The following is a 23806-nucleotide window of genomic DNA, read 5'->3' on the forward strand; positions in this document are numbered from 1 at the left end:
CCAATGCCATGATGCTAACCATCGGAAAAGCTTGTGTCAAATGGGTCTTATTTCTTAAAGAACCCAATTTTCACCACCAGATGGCATTATGAGGTTTGTTCAAGTGGTCTGCATTTCCTTCTCCCAAGGCAGTTTAGGGGTTTGCATTCTGATTCACACATTAAGTAATGCAAACACGAATGCAATCGCTTCAGGATTTTAATATTTGATCTAGTTTTTCTACCTTTGCTTTACAAGTGAATAAAGCAAAATATCAGCACACCCAGACCAGTTAGTCAAAGAGGAGACTGGTCTACAGATGAGCTGACCAGCAGTGAGGAAACCCCTCCACCTCCAGCTCCTCAAACATCTACTGAGAAGATACCAAGCTATTAGCATGTTCCGTTCAGTTACGTCTCTTCCAGAGCACTGGGATGAAGTTGAGACGTGGCTCAACGACTAGACCTTCAACGACTAGACCTCAACGACTAGACCTTCAACGACTAGACCTCAACGACTAGACCTTCAACGACTAGATCTTCAACGACTAGACCTTCAACGACTAGATCTTCAATGACTAGACCTTCAACGACTAGACCCTCAACTATTAGACCGTCAACGACTAGACCTTCAATGACTAGACCGTCAACGACTAGACCTTCAACGACTAGACCTCAACAACTAGACCTTCAACGACTAGACCTCAACGACTAGACCTTCAACGACTAGATCTTCAACGACTAGACCTTCAACGACTAGATCTTCAATGACTAGATCTTCAACGACTAGACCCTCAACTATTAGACCGTCAACGACTAGACCTTCAACGACTAGACCTTCAACGACTAGACCTCAACAACTAGACCTCAACAACTAGACCTTCAACGACTAGACCTTCAACGACTAGACCTTCAACGACTAGATCTTCAATGACTAGACCTTCAACGACTAGACCCTCAACGACTAGATCTTCAACAACTAGACCCTCAACGACTAGATCTTCAATGACTAGACCGTCAATGACTAGATCTCCAACGACTAGATCTCCAACGACTAGACCTTCAACGACTAGACCTTTAGCATGATCATGTTCAACAGGGAATCCAGCCTCAGCAGGGCCAGCACCAAAATGAGTCCACGTGCACGGTGCATCGATGCAGCAGAAAGGTGGAGAACATCGAGATGCTTGTGGAAAAAAATATTTGTTCAAACATTTGGTCAATGCTGTTTTATTATTGGGAGGCTGAGTCTCCCTCTATCTCATATTCCTGCAGCCTAAGAATGAGATTAGTTCATTCAAGATGTAAATCCTGAAACTCCATAGATAGGGGCTACATTCAAATACCACAAATACTGTACATACAGTACACTAAATTTGCTGAAAAATCACAGGATGCAGTTCAGAATTCCATTTTCTTGATCCTCTGACAGTGGTGATGACGTGTAGATAGTTTACACAGACAGTAGAGCATAACAGAGCAATTCAGGTAACACAGTTGATATGCTGTGACAAACACTTAATAAGGTTATAACAAACCACGTCATAAACACTTAATAAGGTTATAACATACCACGTCATAAACACTTAATAAGGTTATAACATATACTACGTTATAAACACTTAATAAGGTTATAACATATACCACGTTATAAACACTTAATAAGGTTATAACATATACTACGTTATAAACACTTAATAAGGTTATAACATATACCACGTTATAAACACTTAATAAGGTTATAACAAAAACCACGTTATAAGGCTCTATTTTTAAAGTGCATAATATTCTGAGATTGTGAAAATTTCAGCAATACTAACAACATTTTTGCAGAAGACAAGAATCAACATAGACAGAGAGAGCAAAAGAGACAATAGGATACAGAATGAGTCAACATCGGTACCCCCCCCCCACCCCCACCCCCACCCTCACCCAACAGTGTACAGTCAACATCCAGACATAAAGAAATAGCCAACATCCAGATACGTTCTCTGTGTTAAACAAAAACGACTTCTTTGTCAACTTAAGGAGAAAAAAGTTAGCACGCCCCAAATTGTTACTTTCTCAGTTCGAGTATACAAATGTAATGGCAAAAGCAAAACAACAACAACGTTAAAAAAACCAACCAAAAACCATTCAAAACAAAAGCAGACGAACTTCTAAACCTCTGGTTCCGCGTAATTTAACCAGCATGAAATCAAACCCATATGAGGATGATGATGGTGATGAGGATGATGATGATGATGATGGCCACTCAACTCCCCCGCCCGCCCCGATCAGGAAGAAGCGCTTCCACTCACTGCGACCCCCCCCCCCCCCCACGGGGACAGTAGGGGAAGGCAAACTGCATGACTGAGTCTCCTGGAGCCGGACAGGACATTTCGAGTAGATGAAGTGTTTTCCCGCTCTGCCAGGTTCACTGCTTGACGGACGGCCCGTATTCCGGACGACGGGTCTGGATGATTTTGGGGCGGGCACGCTTCGCCCCTTCCATTTCCTCCTCCCCGCCCGAGCTGTCGTCCTCGCACACGTGCACGATGACACTGGGGGTGGTGGTGGTGCCACTGTGGAGCTCGTACTGCTCACCTGCAGATGTTAGAGCAATCAGTAAGGCGGAGATATATAATACAGAACATATTAATGCATCACAAAGATTATTTGTTATACCTTGAGCCTTTATGATACCCTTATGGTGCATAACTGACCAGTTTTACACTTATTAAGTCAGTTGTTCATTGAGGTGCTACAGTGAACAGAATACAGGAGGATGCATCACGTAAGCTTAACTCGCGAAGCAAAAACACCTCTTAAACGTGTAGTTTCAACAGCGCGTTAACCGACAAAGAAAGCAAGCCAAGAAGTGTCATTTAAATTTGAGGATTCTAAATGGGAATGTATCCAAGCAACAGGAAGGTGAGTCAGGAGAGAGCGTGATTCAGTGTGTTTACATCACCACACTGGAGCACGCAGGTGTGCGGCAGGCTAGCTACATTTCTGCGCCGATTTGTTTACACTGCAGTGGATCACGTAAAGCTAGGAAAGCCTGCACTGATCTGACTCGTGGCAATTAACCACTTGTTTTTTTATGTTTTTCTTTCTTTTTTGTGTTTACTCTTATAACTACAGCTGGGTCCCATGAATCCACCCATGAATCTACGCTGATCTGCGTCTGCGAATACTGTCGTGTGGTTTGGTCGGGTTTGTGTTGCGCTATATGTTTGAGACAGCTAGAGTGTTAGCGGGTTCGCACCTGGGCCGAGTTTGGAGACGGCACAGAGAAGGTCATAATTAATGACAGGCGTAGCGTCCTGAGACGGCTCCCAGCCCACCGGGGGTGAAGCAGGGGGAGAGATGAGGAACTGTTTGTCCGGCTTTGGAGGTTCTAGTCGAGGACTGCCTATGTGCACGGACTGAAGGGAGAAGGTCAGGGGGAGGTGTACAGAACAGAGCAGGAGAACAGAGGAGCAAGACAAGGAAGGAACATGAAGCACGCTGAGTTCACGTCAAATTCAAAGCACCATGTGGAATGTACAGCAGCGAGTGAATCGGCCGGCTCTGTCATCTGCTGTGTTTTGACTGGAGTCCAGCTCTCATGACTCACCCTGCTATGTGTTACACTACAGAGTGAGACACTGATAAGTCATTCAAGGTGGAAAACGTGACTTCACTCCTAATGATGTTACGCCTGTGTAAAAAAGATATCTACCTTTTTTTCCGGGAAGAGATAACTGTTCTATTATACAACAGTTCTTATATTAGAAGTTGTCTATATAAAAAATTGAATTCTGGAAATAGGACTATGCTGTAAATTTGAATATTTCTTTATATTTTGGACTTTTAGGAGGTGTGAATGTACCTTATAAAGGAACCAACAAAAACAGCAACAACAACAATCATATTAAATATAGCATTGTTATTTTTCAAAACTACCACTACTCCAAACTGCATCAAATCAGAAAACTAATACATTAAAGCTTATGAATACAAAAATCTGAATTTGAAGACATTCAATAAATTACTTGGATCCTATTTATTTTTATTTTAGGAAGACACTCAATTATTCAGCTCTTAAGGAATTCCATTGTCAAATATAAGATTTAACATTCATTGACCACTGAGAAGAGCTCCTTGGTTTATCTCATTTGCTAAGTGAAGGTGTGTGAATGCCCACGCTTGGGAGACATGCACGTGAGATACCTGGGCAAAATAGAGGCGCATCTCTTTGCCGTTGAAGTTGCTCTTGTGGAGGTTCACGCGGGCTTCCGACGCGGCGAGCGCGTCCGTGAAGTTGATTCGCACTCTGCGGAAGCTTTTGAAGAACTGGAACGACACGCCGGCATCGAACGGCCGGAAGAGTCCCTCAAACTCGTCCTGACGCCCGCACCCACAGAGACAGAGACAGAGACAGAGACAGAGACGGACAGAATGAGTGGCTTGTGACCTGGCTGAGGTAAAAGTGTTACACCAAGCTAGCGTTTAGGTGACATTGTACAGACTGTGACATCATTTTAAAGTCTCCATAGAACAACACGGGTGTTGAAAGGTGTTTAGAAAGGGGCCAAAAGCAATAAAAAAACAAAAAACAAACAAACAGAAAACAAACAAGTACTTTTTTGCTATCCTCCATTTCCGTAGCTGCATCACAATGTTATATGCTGTTCTAAGCCTTACCCGGGTGTCTGGGTGGCTAAACACTGCACTGTCCACAAGCGTAGACACCAGACAGAAACGGCTGCGCTTGGTGGTCTTTAAGAGCATGACTGAGGAAAGGAACACCATTAAATATAAATTTAGCAGCGGTTCAGATGAAGTGTCAGTCACAACATGGCAAAGGTCCTCCTCCCTAGCAGATAATATCCATTAGTTCTCTTCAACTTGCAAATTTTGTGTCGCCCTGTTCCTTCTCTTTTTTTAATCCAGTTCCTCTTCCTGGTGTTGAGTTGTTTCAGCACCTATCCTATGACCATCCAGTCAGGGACCTTCAGGAGCTCCGAAATGATCTCGCCCACCACACACGTCAAACGACACAGACGTCTGCGGCAAGACCGCTGCTGCAAACACAGGTCAAAGTCTTACTGATACCTGTTTTTCTGCCTGGGCTTATAATGGAGCCGTCTGTGAGGAGCACCGCCTCCGTCCTGCAGGCAGACCAAACCAGCGGTCCAACGGGGCCGCGTTTCCTGGTCACGCGACAAGCACAGCGACTTTGAGCAGTTCCTCATTTGCCAACATGCAAAGTCACCGATACAGTCGCAGAGGAACACGTTTTGTTTTTTAAAGAAGAGTTTTCCACTGCGCGTGGTTGGGTTTTATTTCCCTTTTGAACTGAATTAAAATGAATCATCTCCCTCTCTCTTTTGTGTCTCTCTCACTGTTTTTCTCTCTGTGTCTGTCTCTCATTGTCTCTCTCTCTCTCTCTCTTTCCTTTGTCTCTCATTTTCCATTCCTCTCTTTGGCGCTGACTAACCCAGCTGAGAGGGAGTGAGGGACTGGAAACCTCTGAAATAACTTTTCCATAGGCGGCTGCTCTGAGTTTCAGTGAATATTCCTTCACATGTGCCCCAGTCTGCCCTCTTTCCACTTTACTATGGGCTTGGGCTACATGGTTAACTCTAAATACCATGGTGGTGTCGCTCAGCTATTTGTGTCTGTCCCTCAGGGTCAAACCAACATGCTTTTCTTTGCTGCAATTCACATTTTACATTAGCCAATATACAAAATCTCTGATTGCTGTCATTTTAGAAAGAATTGCATCGGCACACACACACACACACACACACAAATACAAATCATGTTTATGCAAATTTTCAGCATACTTGTGTATTGCAAAAACGGGCACTGGTTGATGACGAACAGAGAGACCAAGCAACACCTTCTAGGCTGACGAAAATAGTGCAGATCTTTCATCTCGTGTGTGTTTTGTCCATTCCGTGTGTGTGTGTGTGTGTGTGTGTGTGTGTATGTGTGTGTGTGTGTGTGTGTGTGTGTGTGTGTGTGTGTGGAAAGATGCGCTGGGAGACAAATCTAGAAGACAAATGGCACTGCTGTCGAACGCTCCAAGAAGACTTGGCATCACGGAGCCACAATTTGTTTTGTGTAAAGTAGCCGTCACAGAACGTGTCTCTGGTTTGTCCTGTGCGAGAACGTTTACACTGATCCACGCCTGTATGAGGAAATGGAAAAATGGAAATATGAAACCAAAATAAAGAGGCGGAAAAATGCTAAGTGGCAAAACCATTAGAAGATAAACAAATTCCAGTGGATATGGGCACTTTGGCTCTATGACAAACGCTGGAGATATTTCTGACCATATCTCCATATTTCATGAATATTATTATTTTTGTGGTATCAAAACGGTTGTATTTTAGGTGTACATGGGCACCATTGTTTCCAATACAGTTATTCTTACTTCAACAACTTGTTATATTGCTAAGGCTGTAGTCTTAATTTTTTATATTCCTTCACACCATCCAAACAGAGCATTTACCAAACAGAGGTCAACCTTTCTGTAAATGTTCCTAATTTCCTATATATGAATTAGTACCAAACTAAAGTAAACATTGTGGATCTTCCCAGCAGATCTACAGTGAGCAGCTCGGCGCGTTTTCGGTTGTGTAAACTCAAAGCAACACCGCCCACGCAAATCTGCACGTGCCCTCGGCAGCTGTCGGCGCAGGGAGCGCACCTCCGACGCGCGCGCGTGTTCAGCCCACATCAAAGGCAAACGGGGGGGACGCAGAACAAAGAGCCTCGCAGCGCCGCGCCGTTCAAACAGGTGTCACGGGCACGCGCCTGCGCGACCGAGTCACGCGCGGAACCGAAGCGCCGTCGGCCGTGCCAACGCACGGCACAGGTACGGCGGGTTTCCACGCTCTAACAGTGAAGAGCACCGTGGCGGACGCTGACATTTTCTGGTTCTTCGAGGCTGGTTTTGCCATTTTCAATTAGCCCAGTTGAAGTGGATTCCATTTTACTCGTACAGAACCTTTGACACCATTGTCACCGATAAGCACAGACCCAGGTCATCCTGTGATCACGCAGAGGATAACAGTGGCTGGTCAAGATTTAATTCCAAGAGTTAAGAGAGTCAGAATTAAAATGTAGAAATCTGATGCAGATCACTTTCCATACAGAGAGTCAAACATGACCATGGTGTGTCCATCAGAGACAGGGCACAACAGAAGCTGCTAATATTTTCCGTTTGCAAACAGAACTGACGGTGTACTGTTACATGTACGGTAATAAATAACCAGCTCTCTGTGGGTCTGAAGTGTTCACTAAAGTATGACAGTCCTTTCATGTTTTGAACAGATTAGAATTGTAAAATAGAGTAAAAATAAACCCTGTTTGGAGACAGATGGCGGTTGAAGAAGTCAGCTGCAGTTTTTGCTGAGAACTTAGAAACAAAAATGCTGAATGATCTTGTGAAGTTTGTGATGCATGATGCGTGTTACTCTCACTAATCTCAGAACATCTGATGAGTAATGGAAAAATTGTATTTTTGGTCTCAGAACTCTAATAAGTCACTATTGATTCATGGGGTTTCATTCATGAGGTTTTATTCAAGATTCTCATGAGGTTAGACTCTGCACAAGCAATGGCTGTCACCCCCATTTGTTTACATTTGTAACTACTTTACGTGACGCAAAGTGAGATACAGCATCATACGTGTCAGTGGAGAAGAACGGCCCACCACCACATCTAAACGCCTTTCTGAACGACTGCACAGTAACTGGTTGACTCCACAGATCGCACGTGCGCTTAATAAAATGTGCTTTTAGATTTAGTAATCCACTGCCCTTTGGCAAACACCTTTTGTGTAGCTGTCCTCCAGTGCTAAGGGCGAAGCACAGAGCGGAAAAACACGCTCAGAACGCATGACCACTCATAAAGAACTGTTGTGTATACAAGGATATGTATAGCATGCTTTTCCAAGGTGTAGTGGAACGATGCAGAAAGTGCTTAGTAATAAGACAAGAATAGTTCAAGTGTGATTATGCCCACCCTGCCAGGTCTTTAGTAGAGCAGCATCCGTGTGGCAATGCTGACGAGAGGGAGGCTGCGGTGTCTGGGTTTTGCAAAGTTTGCAAGTGCAATGAATGCTGCTTCTCGTTTCCTTGAGAGATGGAGTTAAGAGACGGGGGGGGGGGGGGTAGCTGTGCAGTGTAATGGTCTTTTGTACAGTAAAGAGTTAACAGGACTCTACAAGCCTCTCTTACTAAGGGTAACAGTCAGTTTTGGGGGTTTTTTTGGCAATGGCTGGCATTGCGCAGAATGCACACAGTGTTTTGAAGAAACAAAAAAATTGAAATTTCCATGAATTTCTTGGTTTCATGCACTGAAGTGGTAAGGAGACACGTACATTACCCAGACATCTAGTTCCATGAGCGAACACTTCTATCACGTGACACAAATCCTAAATGTCCCATCTTAGACCCATAAAGTATCGTGTTGTCTCAAACGTCTCCACTTGGGTGACAAGGTTCACCAGAAAATTCCTCCACTTGATTGTTTTGTTGCTCACTAAATGTACACGAGTAAAACTGTTGCATTTGACATTGATTGTTACTGGAACAACTCAGGGCCTAAGTCGTGTATTTCAGAGACAAACCTCAGAGTGGAAGCCAAGTGTACTTAGCAGAAAGGAGATGCTGGTAGGTAGATCAATGCTTGAGAGACCAAGTTATCACAGCCTGGCCAAACTTTGGCTCCTGATGTTTGCAGCGTGGTCGAATCTTTCTTCCATCTCATCAGCTTTGTGTGCTGCTTTTGTAAAGGGGTAGGGGGAAACGCCACGACATACATCACGACATATAACAAACACGGATCTTATCCACACTAAAGACCATAAGGTCTTCTCATCCAGGGAAAACCTGAGCTAACTAAGAGCAAAGCGAATGGACACTGACCTCATTGTCACTGGAATAAACGTGGCAGCCTGGGATTTTTCACAAGAGCAATTGAGGTCAAGGATATTTCTAGAGCTTTGGTACTTATAATTATACGTCCCATCTGACCAAAATAGCAAGTCCATAACCAGAGAAACGGCCGGTTACACTAACCGAACAAACATCACAGATAACGACCTTAAGGTGTTGCCTAATCTTCAGTACCAAGTTGCATCATACCTACTTGGTGATCACTGGCATGGACAGAAGTCAGTGAACCTTCTGGGTGGAAGCCTTGTTTTCCATGAACTGTCTGTCATGTTGATAGACAAGAACATATCGGTCAGCCTAGCACAAAGGAGATCTGAGTGGGGTGATTGCTACAGTGCTGGAACCCACAATCCTCTGCTCACTTAAAAACACTGCAGCTTGATCTGCTGTGCTTCACAAAACCCAGGAGATCTTTCTTCATAGTTTATTTGCATCCTCTGAGAAATAAATAGACATTATATCCTTTATACATCCAGGCCGTTAATAATTTCAACAGCCAAACAGATTCAGTTCACTAATGTTTCAGTTTGTCATAGCTGTTTACACATCTGTACCCTCAACTGTCCAAGTTCTCATATAAAAATAAAAGCCATTTTCAAGGATAGGAACAATTTATCCATTCATGCGTTCATGATTCATTTGCAGCTCAAGTGGTCTGAATATAAATATAATGAGGTCTGCAATTTGTAAAAACTAATTAAGGAATTAAAGCTGCAAAGTAGTGGAACCCCCCCCCCCAAAAAAAATCACAGAAAAGGTTGAGAATTAATGTCAGCGTTAATTACCAGGACGACCCTACACTCACAACGTGGAAACAGTGAAATATTTAATCAAAAACCCATTAGGAGAATCAATAAATGAATATATTTCACAAAATATTCACATACGCAAATGTTACCATTGCAAAATGATTTTACTAATGCACAAAGTCCCTTTAGACTGGGCTGTAACCACGAGATAAAACACACGGAGCTCGGATGGATCTGAAGATGTTCTTCATGATGGTGTCAACTCCAACCACTCCTTCTGTCACTGTGATCGCAAGAGACCCACCCAGTGAGACCCATAGAGTGAGACCCACCCAGTGAGACCCACCCAGTGAGACCCATCCAGTGAGACCTACCCAGTGAGACCCACCCAGTGAGACCCATCCAGTGAGACCCACCCAGTCAGATCCACCCAGTCAGACCCACCCAGTCAGACCCACCCAGTGAGACCCATCCAGTGAGACCCACCCAGTGAGACCCACCCAGTGAGACTCCCCAGTGAGACCCATCCAGTGAGACCCACCCAGTGAGACCCACCCAGTGAGACCCATCCAGTGAGACCCACCCAGTGAGACCTACCCAGTGAGACCCCCCCCCCAGTGAGACCTACCCAATGAGTCCCACCCAGTGAGACCCACCCAGTGAGACCCACCCAGTGAGACCCATCCTATGCTATTACAGGAGATCTGCACAAAAGAATAAGATCAAAGCTGCCCACCAGAACTGTAAGCTGTAACTGTGAGATGTGCTTTTGTAGGGAGAAAAAAAAAATTGCAACTGTATTTGTAAATTGTTTTAAAACTGAGAAATGGGATAACAGAATGCCTACGTATTTTCTCAGTTGCAGCAGAGATTTCTTAATGAGTAAACTGTATTTTGGTCATTATTTTTATTTGTATTAATTGACCAATCATTTCAGAGGAGAGTAGACATCAGCCAGTAATGTATAATTACACGGTAAATACATCATATTATCCACAGACTCTTATTATGGTGGGGTGTGTGCATCACAGTCTACACTAACTCGTTACGTTGCATAGTTAATCTTGAATATCTGTATGACTTTTTAGATTTGAGTATGTCGTGTGAGTTTGTGAGCCATGTCATGACTGAGGTATTGCAATGGAAACATATAAACACTGTGGGGAAGTAATTGGTCCATAAGTATTACATTTTTCATTGGGCTTGTTTATTCAAATACTCTTTTTCATTCCGGGTTTTGCTTCACTGTAATATCGAATCGCTCTAAATGTAAAACCTTATTGTCTTACAGTAATACGCTGACTAAGGTAGCTCTACTTTCAAGTACATCCGCCTATATAGAGTAGAGAATATGCCACCACTTTATCGTGCCATTTTGAGTAACGTTTGTTAATCCCAGTGTAATAATACTCGCCTGCGTTTGGTTGAGCTCTAAGTCCACACACACACACACACACACACACACACACACACACACACACACACACACGATGATTCATCGCACAATTCACCTGCATGATCTGTCCGAAAATACTGTTAAATACAGCTGTGTTTCGACGACCATCCAAACGTTAACGGGAAACGTCGGGACACGTTGATGCGTGAGATGGAGGCGTGTGGTGTGTGTTATCTAAGGGCTCCTACCTTCAGACGTGTGTCATTGAACACATCCTCGGGGACCTTACATGCGATGAGCGCGCAGGGCTGCTCGGTCACCTGCACGTCCGCCGTCGCCGCCCCGTCCCCGTTCTCCGCCTCCTGCATGGCAGATGTAGCCCGAATACTCTAGCCCGCACGGTCGGTGCCTGTTCGGTGGGAGCGGTACACACACGGTTTGGAGCAGGAGGCTGCGTTCATGCCGCGGTGGTCCGGTAATGGCCCTCCGCAACGGAACCGGCGTGTGGTCGCGGGACAACAAAGCAGTCCGAGCGCAACTTTACCGATGCGCATTACAACACGCCCGTACCATCTAAAATAGGGATGGTCAAACTGTTATTTGCGTCTTGTTCAATAGTTCAATCGTGTTTTTCAAACTTAAAAAAAAAAAACACAATGCAGAGGCCAACGTGATTGTTTTCTAAACAGAAATGACGTCTAGTCCACTGGAAGCGAAACAGCTGATATGACGTTCTGGTTCCGCTGACGCACGGACGGTGTCAGCGCACCTCGGTTGGGTTGGCCGCCTTTTGACGCAGGAGAAATAGATTCTAGCTCAGTAGTCAAACGCAACAGATTTCTCCTTGAAGGTTTGTGCAAATAAATAAATGTTTACTTAAGTGTTAAACCTAAACGAATCAGCACCGAGCGCCTTGTGTACTGGGCGTTCCGCAGTAAGTCTGCAGTAAGCGGTTGAGTGGTGCCCTCTTACGGCACTAATGTTAATGTGCTGCAAAAATAAAATGAACAGAAAAAAAGTTTTACCTTATTATTCTAAAATCTGCAAATTGATGTGAGCGTAGTTTTTGGCCATTCTTACTGTGAGTCAAATGAAAGATTGCTTTTTACACCGTCTATTCACACATAAAGCGTCCTGGATGCAGGGTATTCATTCATTTATTTAAAAAGAAAAGAAAATTACTTCAGTCCACGAAGTTCATCTGAGACGTCTCTGGACTTTTTAATTAAAAAGTGTGAGGTGGTTTAGATGACCTCAGGTAAGATGGAAGGCATGCCTGCTCTTTAAACCGATTAGCCTTGGCCAGACCGTTTCCCAGAGGAGCGGATTTAGGAGAGCAGGGAAGTCATGTGAGGAAACCCATCATAATCCTCTGGAGCAAAGGGGGGTATCTGAACAAAAAGAGAGAGAAAGCTCCAGTTAGCTCTGTCTCACAGAGACTCGGTGTGTACTCTGGACAAGCTCAATCTCACCGGTTTTCTAGCAGCAGTTGTCTGGAATTCTTCAGCACTGAAAAACAAGTTACCTGCCTTTGTTTCTACACATCATGGCCCAGGCCAACAGCAACATGGAATTTGTCTCCGAAATGTTTTACGACACAGCGATGCGCTCATCTACGGGACCTTGCACGGAAGGGGCAGCCGAGACAGGACCAGCCGTGGGAGTGGATGATGATCTTTGTGTGGGTGATGCAGCAGTCACGCGGACCTCCACCGTTGCACCATCCCTGCCTGACCTACAAGTGCTACATGGACTAACCCAACATCTAGAAGAAAGAGAAGGAGAGGGCGAACGTGACCTAAGAGCTTCCAAACCTCAGTCTGAGGTTGCACCAGCTCCTCCATGTGAACTGCAGCCAGGGATAGCAGCCCGACCTCACAACGAAGCAATGACCAGCGCTGAAGTTCTTCCTGTAACAAGTAGAGAACACAAGGAACAAGCAGATTCCTCAGTTCAAGAGCAAAGATCTGAGGAGATGTTCACGGGACATCTCCAAGAGCCAGGTGAGTTAGAACCTCTGGGGGGCAGCACAGAGAGAACAGATGAAAGGCATCTTCTTCTGGAGCAGGAAGAGGAAGGACTGGGTGTGCAGGATTACATGGAAATGGAAATGGTGGCACTTCCAGAGGCTAGAAAGATGGAGGGATGGACTCTAGAGAAAAGGAAAAAGCTACATAGTGTGTTTTATAGTGATGAGACCAGTGAGGGTTTAAATGCAGCTGAGGAACATCTGACTGAGGCCACTACTGATGAACTTGGACCAGCAGGGTCTGGAGAACCACAACAGTGGCATGACCTCCCAGTAGATAACACGGTTATGGAGGTTAAAGGCGTCGTGGTGGATGAACAAACAGGTGGACATAATTGTGACAATGGAAGAGAAATACATGCTAATGCCACTCCTGATCTTGACAAAGGAGAAAAAGATGCTGAGATCAAAACGGATCGGAGAGAAACCTTGTGTGGTGAAGCTAGAAACGACCCATTTACACCAGAGGGGTCCTTAAACCAAGCAAGGAGCGGTTGCCAGGAATCTCAGAAATCAACCAAGTCCTTAAAAAATAAGGAAGGGTTTGAGCGTGACAGACAACATGTCCCTGAGACACAGCAGCAGACTAGCGCAGCTGAAGACGGCGAAGATGTCGTGGAGGAAACGGCTCAGGTAGAACCCAGGATCACAGCCGAGCAGCAGCGGACCATCTGTCCTGCCACAGTCATAGAAGGTACGAGGCACGAGCAACCACAGCAGGCGTTTGAGGAGCTGCGTGATGGTACCTGTCTGGGATCAGCTGAAGGACAGGAGGAGAGAGTAAAGGAGGAGGAGAGAGTGAAACGAGAGACGCCATCCGGTGGCGGAGTGGGAGGAGGAGAGAAGGATAGCGATGAAAGGGCAGAGGAGGAAGAGGATGAAGAGGGATGTAATGGAGCAGGTGGGGACAGGGTAAACAGTGTGAGGACGCAGGAGCAGAGAGGAGCACAGCTGAAGATAGGGACAGAGGATGGAAACCCCCTACAGGACCTCAGTGAGGACCTCAGTAAGGAGAAACAACAACCACAGAGTGTCACGAAGGAAGAAACCAAGCTCGTGGTAGAGTGGAGCAATGGAGAAGATCTGGCAGAGCTGATGTATGTTCCTCAGGGTAAGCACAGGTTAGCAGGGGCAGAAGGCACTAAAAAAGAACAGGCTAGTGCAGTAATTGAGAGGGTGTCCGGAGGTGGACATGGGGGAGAGAGTAAAGGGGTGGAACAGCCTGAATCTGTCACAGTGGATGAGCCAAAGAAGAAATTTAGCGAGGGAGGCCGGAAGGTGACTATCCCCGCATGGCTGGCTGCCAACACGACCTCAGAGACACAGACCCTGCAGCAAGCCAGGCCCAGCGCCAGCAGATTCACAAATGTAAGCGTGGAATCTGAAGGTCAGGGCGGCATCAAGGTCAAAGGTCAAGAGGTCACGGTGAAGAACGGCATTCCGGGACCTGAGGTGGCACCTCCGACTGTGGTGCACGAGTTGTGGGACGCGAAGCTGCCCAAGATCAGGCCAACCGAGCAGACGCAGGAGACTGTTTGCGGTGCCGATCCATCCAACTGGGACGTCTGCCTGTTTGTGAAGGTACCTTCAAATATCACAAGTGAAACTAAATCCTCAGGTTCCAGTGCGGTTCCAGTGCGGTTCCAGTGCGGTTCCAGTGCGGCCCACTCATACAGAGTTTAAACTGACCTGTTCAACACTGTAGGTTCCATTTTAATATGGCTCATTTTACCCAGTGTACCTTTATGTGCGTTTTTGAAGAAAATATAATTTTCTCTTACAATGAAATGTTACAGCTCTAGTCAAATTTCATTAGATAGCCTTTTTATTCAGAAAAAAACATTACTTTTATTTGTCCATTCCAGATATCAGCATAACATTCCATAGTGTAGCATAATAATAATAATAATAATAATAATAATAATAACATCTACTTACTTGGGCGATGTCTTATTTGTCTAATTTGCACATTGCCTTTCTAATAACAGCATTATTATTGTTGTTGTTGTTGTTGATGTGTATTACTGTACAAGCTTCAGCACAGCGTCATGGCCCACACTGTGGTTGACCAATGTCATGGTTATGGCCAAGCAGTTGACTTACTAATTCCCAAACAAGCATCATATGAAGAAAATATGAAATATGAAATTGCATCCCCAATACTGGAGTCTGAAAGGGTACAGGAGGATGGGTGATGGTTCAGAGATCAGCAGGTCTTGTGTTTCCATGTATTTCACACTGATGTTATTTTATTACGCTGCCATCCACGCCGTGTACTAATTTAAAGCCCCTCGACACACAAGTCTAAATAACAAGAACATTTATATTTATACTATATTGCCAAAAGTATTCGCTCACCCATTCAAATGATCAGAATCAGGTGTTGCAATCACTTCCATGGCCACAGGTGTATAAAATTAAGCACGTAAGCATGCAGGCTGTTTTCTGGGTCACCAGCGTGGAACTGTGATAAGATGCCACCTGTGCAACAAATCCAGTCGCGAAATTTCCTCACTCCTAAATATTCCAAAGTCAACTGTCAGCTGTATTATAAAAAAATGTAAGTGTTTGGGAACAACAGCAACTGAGCCATGAAGTGGTAGGACACGTAAACTGATGGAGCAGGTCAGTGGATGCTGAAGTGCATAGTGTGAAGAGGTCGCCAACTTTCTGCAGTCAATCACTACAGACATCCAAACTTCATGTGGCCTTCAGATTAGCTCAAGAACAGTGCAGAGAGAGCTTCATGGAATGGATTTCCAAACTTTCCATGGTTGAGCAGCTGTATCCAAGTCATACATCACCAAGTACAATGCACAGCGTCAGATGCAGTGGTGTAAAGCACACCGCCACTGGACTCTAGAGCAGTGGAGACACGTTCTCTGGAGTGATGGTTCGCACTTCTCCATCTGGCAATCTGATGGACGAGTCTGGGTTTGACGGTTGCCAGGAGAACGGTACTTGTCTGACTGCATTGTGCCAAGTGTAAAGTTTGGTGGAGGGGGGATTGTGGTGTAGGGTTGTTTTTCAAGATCTGGACTTGGATGGGATGTAAATTAAGCTCATATGTGAGTCAAGGAAGGTGAGGGAATACTTTTGGCAATATAGTGTATAATGATGGAGTTTTGCAGTTTCTGCACAGGTGAACATTTAAGCTGTAATATAGTAGTGAGCCCAGGTGTCATCTGTACTATATTAGACCCTTGATTCCTTTGATGATGGACAGACAATGTAAACATCCAATACTGGTTATTATATTAAATCCCAGAAGGCAGAAATTCTGCTGTTGTTCTAACCTTAGACAGAATTTCACTTTGCATTGTTATCAGTTCTGTATGAGAACACTGTAGACGTGTCCTGTTACCTAGACTCACTGTATACGTGTCCTGTTACCTAGACTCACTGTATACGTGTCCTGTTACCTAGACTCACTGTATATGTGTCCTGTTACCTAGACTCACTGTATATGTGTCCTGTTACTTAGACTCACTGTATACGTGTCCTGTTACCTAGACTCACTGCCCACTCCTCTCTGAAACATCTGAAACGTACTCTGCCTTGCTGAGAAGATGCACGTCCTCCTGGTTCCTTCCATGCACTTTCTTGCCTGCTTCACTTACCAATCTGGTGCAGATTATTTCCTTCAGATTCTTGTACGACAACACGGGTTAAATTCTTGTGTAGGTGGCGGAGGAGTGGACCTGTAAGCCTGTGAAAAAATGCAGTAATAAAACTAATCTTCTACAAAGTGGTTCCTCAAACAAAGCCGTGTGTGTGTGTGTGTGTGTGTGTGTGTGTGTGTGTGTGTGTGTGTGTGTGTGTGTTTGGGGAGGGGGGGGCTGGAGTTTTTGTTGATACCGCAGTTACAGTCTTTAGACGTTTAGGATCATAGTGCAGTATATATCAGATATAAATCCTAAATCCTAAATGGAAAACATCATTCAAATGTCACCAATTAATTGCCTTTAGCATTTTGGACGTATGGGGGGGGTTAATATTTTGTTCAACTCCTTTACATAATGGATACAGCTGCTCAAAGCACTACATGTTGATTTGTCGATGGCATTTTTATTGAAACCTGCATAGCAAAATCCCCACTGTTGAGTTAAGTCCGTCCAGCTGGACTTCAAATGAGTAGTATAGGTGTTAATTTGATTCTGGAGGTGATACTTCAACACTGGGGCTCTTGCCGACTGCTTGCCCTAGATACACAGTGGTAACTTCTATTTTAGTATTTTATATATCAGTGGCATTTTAAAGAGATGGCATCACCCCTGAATAAACAGAGAACAAGGTAATAACTTAGTTAAGCTTTTATAGAGTGAATTCTCAAGTTATCATAAAAGGTCTATAGTGGGTCCATTTGATAAGCTCCATATCTTTATAGAAGATCACTGCATATATGTTAATCTTGGATGACAGGGCCTCACATAAATGTTTTGTGTCAAGCCAAACTCAGTATCAGTGTTTCACTGTCATGAACAAAAATGACAAAGAGCCTGAAGGCATTGATGTAGTTACTCAAGCTGAAAGAATGTTTAGGGTGGGTCATTCAGACTGATGTCAGTCTGGGGGGTCAGATTATACAAAAATATACAAACACCGGTAAGCCGCCCACAGTCTTTAAGAAAACTCTACTTGATCAGTGTGGTGTAGCAAGTCCTTACCACACTGCAGTATATCTGATACATCTGTACTCAAACGCTATTAGAATTTGATTCAACTTATTTTTAGACATATGCTTTTAAGTAAATCTAAGTAATATTTCTTAATTTGAGGTCATCTTAATGACAAGAAAAAAACATTAATGGACTGGTAAGAGTCTTCTTTCAGTAAAAATGAATAAAACCGATTTTCAAGTGATATAGCATTTAACATTCATGTCAGTTCCCAGAAATCTTAAAAGGAAAAATAATATCCTAATGAGAAACGACTGTCAGAGCTGGATGGCAGATGTTCATCCTTGACTGTAAAAGAGCAGGTACTGTCCACTGGGTATGAGATCCTCAGGACGGCTGTCTCAGTCCTGGGGCTCAGTCTGTACCCGGTGGAGAGAGTTGTTGTGAGAAGAACACCGGCCAAGCTCTCAGCCATCGTGAACAAACCCACACGCCCCCTCCGGCCCAGAGTTAGTGCCCAGTGGATCCCAGGGAGCAGCAGGCTCCTTCTGCCTGGGTGGAGACGTGAGCTCTTCCCCCGCTCCACCCTCCCAGCAGAAACCAACCCCCATAACCCCAGCCTCCCCTCATCCAGCGAACACACACAGGTCTTTTCTCCATTCACAATGACTCCTGTACTCTCTCCTGTTGAGAGAGTTCATTTTCAAATGTTCATTTTCTATGTTGACACACATTTTCTCCTCCTCTAGAGTTATCTCTTTGTTTATAGCATTTTACTATACTGGATGTCACTACATGCTATGCAGTTGCTAACATAGATTTTCTTATCTCAAAATCCCAGGTTGGGCCCATAAATATACAGCTCTTTTGGAAATGGCTTCCATCAAGAGCTTCTATCTGTAAGCTTCCTGCTCACGTGTCTTGGTCATTGTGTGTCTGTCTATTTCAGAGCGAAAAGCTTTGAATTCCAGGCTTGCCCACACAAGGCAACTGGAGGACAAAACCAGTTGATAAGACAGAGGCTCGTATAGAGGCCATCTATTGATGGCTGTGTGGTAAAACAAAGAGCAAGTGTTTAACTCCGTCTTTTAGCCCTCACTCTCCACATGATGGTCCATCCTGAACGTTCACTGGACATTAGACCGCCCAGACACACAACACTCAACTACAATAAACCAATAATTATAAACAATCTTATTTTGAATGTAGATACTGAACAGAAAAATACAGAAAGTGAATATTTTTAGCGTCAGGTGGAGGACGGGAATCTATATGTACCTAGGAAGAATTTGGACCTACCATTAGAGAAGTCAGAAGTGATAGATACCAGTCTGTCTTGTTTTGACTTCTGTTGGACCTTAAAGAATGGCTTGGTTTGATGTAACAGCTAAAAAGTTTGGATTTCCCACTATTGAGCTTTTTGTGAAGGTAAGAAGATTTTCAAATGAAATAGCGAGAAGTGGCATTTAGCGTAAATGCAATTTAGTAAGTAGTGGTAGATAAAGACTCAATTTTATTAACTTATTAGAGATTAGGATGACCACTGTGCAATTTTTGAGCAGAAATTTCTCAATTTCTCAGAATTTCCAAGAATTTCCACTTGTTTGTTGAAGTCCACATAAAGAACTGAATCACAGGAATCTAAGACAAAAGTCTCTATTTATCTTTTACATTTACGGCATTTAGCAGACGCTCTTATCCAGACGCTCTCATCACTTGTGTGACTTTTCACAAACATAATAAATGACATTTTGTCCTTCCCTTACTTTCTGTAACCTTGTGTGTGGAGCTACAACGAGTAAAAAAATTAAAAAAATCATCCAGATGCTCTATTCAGCGTGACCTAAATGTCCTTCAAAACTTCAATTTGTTTGAAGCATTAAGAAAGCAATGACATTGTAAGCCTATTGTTGAAAAAGTGCATGCATCCAAGGGACTGAGCCATCTTATACAGTACCTCCTTCGAATGACATATGAGGAAATTTAGCTAGCTTTATTTTCTGCTGGGGAAAGGGTTACCCTTGGAAGCAGACTCAAAGAAGCAAAGAGGATAGAGATTGTACATTACTGCGTTTTCATATCACCACACTAGCCCTGTGCATCATGTCTTGTGGACTATAAAACCAACAGGTGAAGTTGCTGATTTGCTAGTTGATGTTCATGATGTTTGATTGGTCATAGACAGGCGACCAATTGCACGTGAGGACCAAGTTTCTTTATGATTGAAGAGAGATCTACTGGATCGCCTCCAAAATCAAAGAAACACGACTACAAACAAGTACTCCAAAAGACATGATATAAACTCAAGGAGATGACGAATACATTACATTACATTACATTTATGGCATTTGGCAGACGCCCTTATCCAGAGCGACTTCCATTTTAATCTCATTTTTATACAAGTGAGCAATTGAGGGTTAAGGGCCTTGCTCAGGGGCACCTCAGTCATGGCCTCAGGTCTGGGAATCGAACCCACGACCCTCCGGTCACAAGACCAGTTCCCTAACCACCAGGCCATGACTGCCCACACAACACCAGGATAACCATGTATTGAAAACTACATCACAGTACTGTGAATTATTCAACTTCATACAAAACATACAGAACGGGAAGACAAAAACATCCGTACTTCAGTATGAACCTTGTGTCACGGTACGGAGGGCCCCCTACTGGTCGCCCCCGTCTAGCAGCTTGTCCTGTGGGTGTGGTGTTGTGTGCGTCCCTCAGGTGGGCGGAGCCCGCGATCCGTCTCACCTGAGGGTCGTTTGTTTGTCTATATATGTCTTGTCTTTGTACCAGTTGACCGCTGGTATATCCTTAATTCGGATCGGTTCACGGGTTTTGGTTTGCGCACTTTACATATTAAACCATCCTTTTTCCCTGAGACTTGGCGTGATCGCTTCCATTTATTTTCGCTCACCCTACCCGTCACACCTTGCATAGCATTTCTTACTCAAGAATCCTAAATACTGTCTTATCTAAACATTAAATAAACTCCAAGAAACCACCAGAACCAAGCATAAAAGATACAATGACATACTCCATAGTGAACAAAATGGACTATGAATCGGGCAACATTAACTAAAAAACAAAAATACTACTGGAGAGAAAAATCATGTTCTCCAGTAGAACCAGGCATATATATCGCTCACAGACCTCACACAGACAATGACCTCTGACAAGAATGAGAACACTTAAATATATACACCAAACTTAATCACCTCCAGAGATAGACAGCAGCTGAAAATCTAGAAGGGCGGAGCAAGAACGAGGGGGCGTGACAAACCAAAGAGGGCGTGGAAAGCTCCACCATAACAAAATGGCATGCTAAGGAGAAAACTACAGAAAATCAGGAATGTATTAACTACGGAAGTGGAACTAGGCGTTGGCATTTTAATTTCAAACCTTTTTGAATGACTATGGTCCAGTTACACCAAACTCTGTGACCACTGAATTCTGTGTCTGTAGACTGTAAGACTTGCAGACTTGCAGACTTAAGACTGTAGACTTGCTCTTAAACTATTTACCTACACTACTATACACAATCTAACTAACAGTTTTACACATTTTAAAGTGCTTATAGTTGTGATTTCTGAATGCTGTGTGCTACTGTCTCTCTGCTGATAACATATTTAAACACCCCAGTATAAATTAATGTGGTTGAATGACAGAATCTGCAAACATTCATATTGGTGTTTAATTATTTTATTATGAAGGTACATGGGGGAGTCTTGTATTCTGATGACTGCACATGGGTACTCAATCATACACGGGTACTCAATCACACTACACACAATAAATGTGAACTTCACTGGGTTTGTACTGTATTTTGCAGGCAGGAAGTGATGGGCAAAGCATCGGTAACTGTCCTTTCTCTCAGAGACTCTTCATGACCCTTTGGCTAAAGGGAGTGATCTTCAATGTCACAACTGTGGACCTCAAGAGGTAAAGAACTCTGTCTTTCTAAATTCTAAGTTGTAGTTGTAACAGTGACCAAAAATATGAATCTTGACAGGAAACCAGCTGAGCTGCAGGACCTGGCCCCAGGCACCAACCCACCCTTCATGACCTTCAATGGTGAAGTCCTGGTGGATGTCAACAAGATTGAAGAGTTCCTTGAGGAAAGGCTGGCACCACCACGGTACTGAGCTCAAACTGATTTCCCAATGTTCATCCAAAGCTTTAGTTTGTGTAATTATTATGTAACCAGTGCGCCATTTTGTTGTCTTCTGTTTGTTGTTGTCTGGTTTCTGATTCTTGAGGTATCCAAAGTTAGCTGCCAAGCATCCTGCGTCAAACACTGCAGGAATCGATGTCTTCGCCAGATTTTCTGCCTATATCAAGAACACTCACAAAGAAGCCAATGATGGTGACATTGGCTTCTCATAACATAACAGTCTTCCTCGAGTCTTAATTCATTAAGTACATTAAGCTACTATAAATAATAAATAACAAGAAGTATTCATGAGGTTTATTAAAAATGGTAAAATAAATGTGCGTATACATTTGTTAGGCTTGGAGAAGGCTCTGTTGAAGTCTCTGAAGAGACTGGATGAATACCTGCAGTGTCCGTTACCAGAAGAGCACGATGCTAACAGCACTATTGATTCTGGACCGTCCACACGCTGCTTCTTGGATGGAGCAGACCTCAGTCTGGCAGACTGCAACCTGCTCCCCAAACTGCACATCATCAAGGTGCTTTACCTTCTTCACCTTAAATCTGTTAATTTAACAGTGTTTCGGTATGACAACCATTAACTACAGTGTTTGGCTAAGCTTCATGCCGTATTTTCCCCAACATTTGCAGTTGGGATCTCCTTACGTCAACATTTAATGTTTCAGTGTCATTAAATGGAGAGGAAGAACTATATTGAACTTTTCTTGTGATACTATATTAACTAACATTTTTATCACTTAAGACTGTGGTTGGTGATCTTCATAAATGTTCATGTATAACATCTGGACCTCAAATCCAAATCTGGTCCAGGAATTTGTAATCCCTTGGTTGATAAATGTTTTCAACTTGATGGCCACTTTGTCACCACACCTGCCTCCTGTACACAAGGAATGGTGGAAATTCTGTAGACCTGGACCTGAACAACCATGGCTCTGAACCCCCAGTTATCTAGAAATAATAGAGTAGATTTGATCTGAGCCACACCTAGCTGTTGTTCCCTAATCCCTATATCTAATCCCAAATATCATCATTAAGTGAAGTATTATATAAATGCAGAATGCCGTTTAGTAATTGCTTTCAAATACTCTGTCCCAGATTGTTGCAAAAAAGTACAGAGGCTTTGAGATTCCTGCAGACATGAAAGGTGTTTGGCGATACCTGAATTCTGCGTACAAGAGAGAAGAGTTTACCAACACCTGCCCTGCAGAACGAGAGATTGAGTTTGCCTACTTGGACGTTGCCAAAAAATATCAAATGACATAAAAATTGATTTGCAGCTTGTACTGTAACATGGATTGGTGCATGCATGTGTGTGTGTGCACGTGTGTGTGTGTGTGTGTGTGAATTTGTGTGTGTGTGTGTGTGTGTGTGTGTGTGTGTGTGTGAATTTGCAGATTTTTTCTTAGTCAATAGCTGGACTACAAAAAATACAATAGATTCCACAGCACTAAATACTAATCAAGTGTCATTCATTTTGCAATTTTCATTCTCTTCCAATGTACTAACTGTTCAAGTATGACAGTACTAGCTTGATCTCTATGAAGATTAGTGTATAATTTGTATATTTGTCTTTCTGCTTTTCATATGATCTGTGGTTTACATTTATATTATAATTTTTGGGATTTATTTGATACACAACTAAATAGTCACAGATGAATGTAGCGAGCCTGTTTGATTTTGTTGATTGTTTTTGTATAATCTGACACTTTTGTGCAGAGATCTTCTAGTCGTAAGCTCTTGAGGAAGTGAGATCTGATTATTTTTTTCTGATTTCTTTCAGTTATGTTTAAAACCATAGAATTGGCACTTCCTTGATTATTTTACATCTGTACACACTGTGCTGTTTGAGCAAGTTTATAATGCTACTTGAATGCCTTATAAAGCTCTGAAATGGAGACTTTAATTAAACTGATTAAACT

The 23806-nt window shown here is 43.4% G+C and overlaps 2 protein-coding genes across 4 annotated transcripts; one reads left to right on the top strand and one right to left on the bottom strand.

The window, feature by feature from the left end:
• Positions 1 to 184: 184 nt before the first annotated feature.
• Positions 185 to 11975, bottom strand: rcan1b (regulator of calcineurin 1b). Of its 2 annotated transcripts, XM_076982402.1 has the most exons (4): positions 11311 to 11784; positions 4176 to 4349; positions 3229 to 3388; positions 2254 to 2564 (listed from the first exon to the last, which is right to left on the bottom strand). In XM_076982402.1, the coding sequence occupies exons 1-4, from the start codon at positions 11428 to 11430 to the stop codon at positions 2395 to 2397; spliced, it is 624 nt and encodes a 207-aa protein (XP_076838517.1). In that variant the 5' UTR covers positions 11431 to 11784; the 3' UTR covers positions 2254 to 2394. The 2 variants fall into 2 exon arrangements, with proteins under 2 accessions (XP_076838516.1, XP_076838517.1); XM_076982401.1 differs by lacking the exon at positions 3229 to 3388 and having other exon boundaries at positions 185 to 2564; positions 11311 to 11975.
• On the top strand, positions 11836 to 23803 carry LOC143483992 (chloride intracellular channel protein 4). 2 transcript variants are annotated; one of them, XM_076982398.1, is made up of 6 exons: positions 11836 to 14672; positions 21546 to 21655; positions 21726 to 21851; positions 21973 to 22079; positions 22224 to 22405; positions 22983 to 23803. In XM_076982398.1, the coding sequence occupies exons 1-6, from the start codon at positions 12609 to 12611 to the stop codon at positions 23148 to 23150; spliced, it is 2757 nt and encodes a 918-aa protein (XP_076838513.1). In that variant the 5' UTR covers positions 11836 to 12608; the 3' UTR covers positions 23151 to 23803. The 2 variants fall into 2 exon arrangements, with proteins under 2 accessions (XP_076838513.1, XP_076838514.1); XM_076982399.1 differs by lacking the exon at positions 11836 to 14672 and adding an exon at positions 18824 to 19138.
• The last annotated feature ends 3 nt before the right edge of the window (positions 23804 to 23806 follow it).

Source organism: Brachyhypopomus gauderio, chromosome 20 (genome assembly GCF_052324685.1).
Source record: "Brachyhypopomus gauderio isolate BG-103 chromosome 20, BGAUD_0.2, whole genome shotgun sequence".
Classification (NCBI taxonomy): Eukaryota; Metazoa; Chordata; class Actinopteri; order Gymnotiformes; family Hypopomidae; genus Brachyhypopomus; species Brachyhypopomus gauderio.